Genomic DNA, 4,346 nt, shown 5'->3' with positions numbered 1-4,346 from the left:
TGTGAGTATTGTTCAGGGGCCCCGGGTCATGATAAAAAGAAATGCTGGAAATTAAAAACAGTTATTCAAGAGCTCATTGATACTAATCAGATTGAGGTCCAAGCCCCGGAGACACCTAATATCAACCAGAACTCGTTGTCGGCCCATCATGAGACAAATATGATTAGATAGTGCATAAGTGAGGGGAGCCTAAGAAGCCTTCGCAAACTATCATGATGATTTGGGTTAGTGAAGCCAAGCCATTTGAAAAGTCAACAAGTGAGAAGTCTGTGATCAAGTTGAACGGGGCAAATAAAGAACCATCTGTGGGGGTCAAGAAGAGGTCCTTAAGTTACGCTGCAGGAAAACATGAAAAAGCGAAAGTGGTTTTGCCAGGAGTGACAAACAAGCATGTGGTAATTGTGAAGGGTGCCCGCACAGATCCTATCATTATCAAACCGGTAACTCAATTACCGATAGTCAACAGCAAGGCAGTCCCATGGAATTATAAACGAGTGACAGTGACTTACAAGGGGAAAGAGGTTAAAGAAGAAGTGTGTGGGACCCATGGTTTGACTCGATCGGGGAGATGCTTTGCCCCCGAAGAGTTGAGAAAAGCTAAGACCTCCAAAGATAACCCAGTGTTGGTGAAAAAAGTTGTGACTGAGAAAGAAGCAGAGGTGTTCTTGAGAAAGATGAAAGTGCAGGATTATTCCATTGTGGATCAGTTGAGGAAGACACCGGCTCAGATTTCATTATTATCATTATTGATCCATTTAGACGAGCACCGTCGGGCTTCGATGAAGATCTTGAATGAGGCTCACGTTCCTGACAAAATCTTAGTAAACCACTTGGAAAAGATAACTAACAAGATATTTGAGGTAAACATAGTCACTTTTTTTGATGATGAGTTGCCCGTAGAGGGTACTGAGCACAATAGAGACCTCTATCTGACGGTAAAATGCAAAGATTCCATGGTTACTCAGGTACTGGTTGACAATGGGTCTAGTGCGAACATTTGTCATCTCTCCATGTTGAACAAGCTGAAAGTGGACGATGATAGAGTTCAAAAGAACAGCATTTGTGTTCGGGGGTTCGACGACGGGGGCAAAGATTCAGTGGGTGATATAATATTAGAGTTAACTATAGGACCCATTGAGTTCACTATGGAATTTCAAGTGTTGGATGTGGTAGTCTCTTATAATCTTTTGCTAGGGCGCCACTGGATTCATGCTGCCAAAGCGGTCCCGTCTACTTTGCATCAAATGGTTATATTTGAATGGGATAGACAGGAAATTGTTGTGCACGGCGAAGATAATTTGTGTGTTCCCGGTGATGCCATTGTTTCGCTCATAGAGGTTGAAGACGACAAGGGACCATGGTGTCACACCTCCTTTTTGCGCGCCCCGCCCCGAAGGATAAATGCGCGGGTGGAGTTTTTCCAATTTAAGTGACAATATTCGAAATGGGATTATTTATTTAATTCAGAGTCGCCACTTGGGAAAGGTTTGGCTTTTGGTGTCCCAAGTCACCGGTTTATCTTGAATCCCAAATCGAGGAAATTTTCGACTTTTCCAAATGAAGTCTGCGAACCAGAAATTCTAAGTAAGGAATTCTGTTGACCCGAGGGAAGGTGTTAGGCACCCTCGAATCCCGTGGTTCTAGCACGGTCGCTTAAATTGTTATAATGGCTAAATATCTGATTTAAATACATGTTGTGACTTATGTGCTTTTATTAAGTTTTAACCGCTTTTATTATTATCATTTACTTTTATAGAATTGCAACGTCGTGAAAATGTATCTCGAACCACGTCACAATCAATGCACCCGTAGTTGTTAACACATTTCGACTCCGTTGAGATTTGAAATTGGGTCACATAAATGCGCACCCGAATTTAAGAATGTGATTTGATTAAGTCGCGCCTAAAGAATCTAACGCGTTATTGTCTTCGGGGAGGGCAGTGGAATTCACTAAACAGCCCGTCCCAAATTCTAAGTATTTATTATGACCAATTATTGAGGGCCCCGCAATTTGCCTTTTGATTTGGCGAGGCTCGTCTCATTATTTTAGAAGGGTACCCTACAAGAACTACATTTTACTACATTTATCTTTTAAGGGAAGGATGATGCCGAATTTTGCTGGTTTAGACAAATACGAACTGAATCCTTATTATGTTTGCCGAACCTAAACTTGTTTGATTACTTGATTGATTGTTCATGAGGTGAGAGCTACGGCATGCTTTGTCTTCAACAAGTGAATATGCTTATTAATTCGCTAAGTGAGATTGCAAACAAACTAACAACATATATTGAGTTATGTTTTAACGACCTCCAAGTTCTATTCTTAACACTCTAACCTATTCGAAATTGATAAAGAAATCGGCTGTTTTATTAGGAAAAATTACTACTAATTGAACTCAAAAATGATTATCAGTTTTTCTCAACAATCATTACATCATTTCGAAATAAAAATCTGTAACGAAACCCAGTATCGAACCTGTATTGGAACGAATGAACTGACAAGAGAACTGGCATTCATAGCCATACTCTTAGTGTGACTGTATGGGAGTTTGTTTGGGGATACATTTATCCCGGACCCCAGTATCGCAGTTTTGTCAATTCAGTGGTCTAGGCAAAATACATACAATGCTTACCATGACTCTATGTTATACAGTCATACTAAATCAAACAAGTGTTATACTTGAACTGAATGTATACTAAATCAAAACATGTTGTCCATGTCATACTGTCATTACTATTGAGCCATGCTATCTAACAGTTCATCTTAAACAAAATGTATGCTAGTTCCTACAGAATATTTGCAGTTCACAGTAAGAATACAGGCCCAAACAACATTCGAACTATCTTTTTACACCAATGCTATAACATAAACTGGCGTTCATTCCTTTATTTCTGCTTCAACTTCAAACTTTCAACAATACAAGGTTCAAAGGTTGTGTACCTGGGAATATTTGCAATTGAAGAAAAAGGGCAATCAGTAGAGTAACAATGAACAAATGCAGCAGCAGTAACAGCACCAACAACAACAGGGCAGAATAGCAGCAGGCAAAACAAATAGCAAGAAACAGGCTCGAGTGCAGAGATGCAAATATGGCCAATAGAAAGTAATAGCCAAATAGCAGCAACACCCAGTGGAATAGAAACAGAAATCCAAACAGACCAGACCAGTAGTAAACCAATGAAAACACTCGACTAATAGACACAACTGGAATTTCAAAGAATCAGAATTGATTTGAAACAGGTTTAACAACTGAAACCCAGTAATAATAGGAGGAAAAAGCTTCTGATTGTTGGTTGTATAGCTTCTATCCCTTAACCTCTCTCTATCTGTGTTTTTGTTTTTCCTTTTCAGCTCTTAAAGTTCCCAATCCCCTCACTGTGTGTGTATATTTTCTTTTCAGGTCTGATCCTCTCTCTGTATCTTTTTTTTTTTTTATTCTCACAGTGTATGTACCTCCTCCTCCTTCTGCCTCTAATTCTGTCTCCTTTTATAAGCCTCGACACCATCTCTTTTAACAGCCTCTTTTCCAAATGTCACAGTACCCCTCCCATGTGTCTTTTACCTTTTCAGATCCCAATTAGTTATTTAAGTATATAACCCCATCAATATTCCCTGGCAGGCTTTCCTTTCCTATTTTATTAACTAAAAGCAAGCATGGGTAGTAGAATATATCTGACAGCATATGCTGTCAAACCATTTCTAAATCAAAAGCCCTTTGTACAGGGACCAGGCTGTGCACAATGCACATGCTGTGCACAAGTGCACATGCTATCAACTCAGATTTCAATTACAGATCAAGCCTTAGGTTTCTGAAATCATATTAACAACTATAAGTAACTGAACTTGGTTCTTAATTGATTCAGGCAAATGTTCAACAGAAGCAAATCGATTTATTTTGTTCAGGCAGTTGAAACTAATTGACGACTCATGTCGACTCGACTATATTAGCATTAACATACACAATCGTAGCCAAAAATCAGACATTCAAAGTATAGGGCACATGACTTGAATTGTACTGGCTAAACAAAATTATACTTCAAGGAATCAGTTAATGAATACAAATTTGGAACACGACCAGTACACATGCCTTATCAGAATAGGAGGGGTTCAAACAAACACCGTGGTTCAAGCAAAGTGGACAAACAGAAGTTGGTAAAAATTCAAAGATACAAATTGAAACAAAACATGAACAGCCATTCAATCACTCACATGGACCAAACAGAAATAAAGAAAGCAAGCAAGACTCACCTCAAGTCTTGAAAAATCAAAAACCTTGACTCGGACTTGGACAGACTTTCTTAAGGGTGAACGGACTTTAATCGAAGTGTTTCTCAGATGAGAAACA

At 39.2% G+C, this 4,346-nt stretch overlaps 1 protein-coding gene across 1 annotated transcript; it reads left to right on the top strand.

Annotated features, from left to right (window-relative positions):
- Positions 1-212: 212 nt before the first annotated feature.
- LOC138870427 (uncharacterized) lies at positions 213-3,359 on the top strand. Its single transcript, XM_070148231.1, has 3 exons — positions 213-440; positions 966-1,360; positions 3,353-3,359. The coding sequence occupies exons 1-3, from the start codon at positions 213-215 to the stop codon at positions 3,357-3,359; spliced, it is 630 nt and encodes a 209-aa protein (XP_070004332.1).
- Positions 3,360-4,346: the final 987 nt, after the last annotated feature.

This window comes from Nicotiana sylvestris, chromosome 6, assembly GCF_000393655.2.
Source record: "Nicotiana sylvestris chromosome 6, ASM39365v2, whole genome shotgun sequence".
Taxonomy (NCBI): Eukaryota; Viridiplantae; Streptophyta; class Magnoliopsida; order Solanales; family Solanaceae; genus Nicotiana; species Nicotiana sylvestris.
This window is presented reverse-complemented; position numbering and strand designations above follow the sequence as displayed.

Excerpts from the sequence above, each read along its gene's own strand:
- LOC138870427 (XM_070148231.1), top strand. The coding sequence starts at position 213 with ATGATGATTTGGGTTAGTGAAGCCAAGCCATTTGAAAAGTCAACAAGT. Across the intron at positions 441-965 it reads ATCCTATCATTATCAAACCG|GTACTGGTTGACAATGGGTC; the intron begins GTAACTCAATTA and ends ATGGTTACTCAG.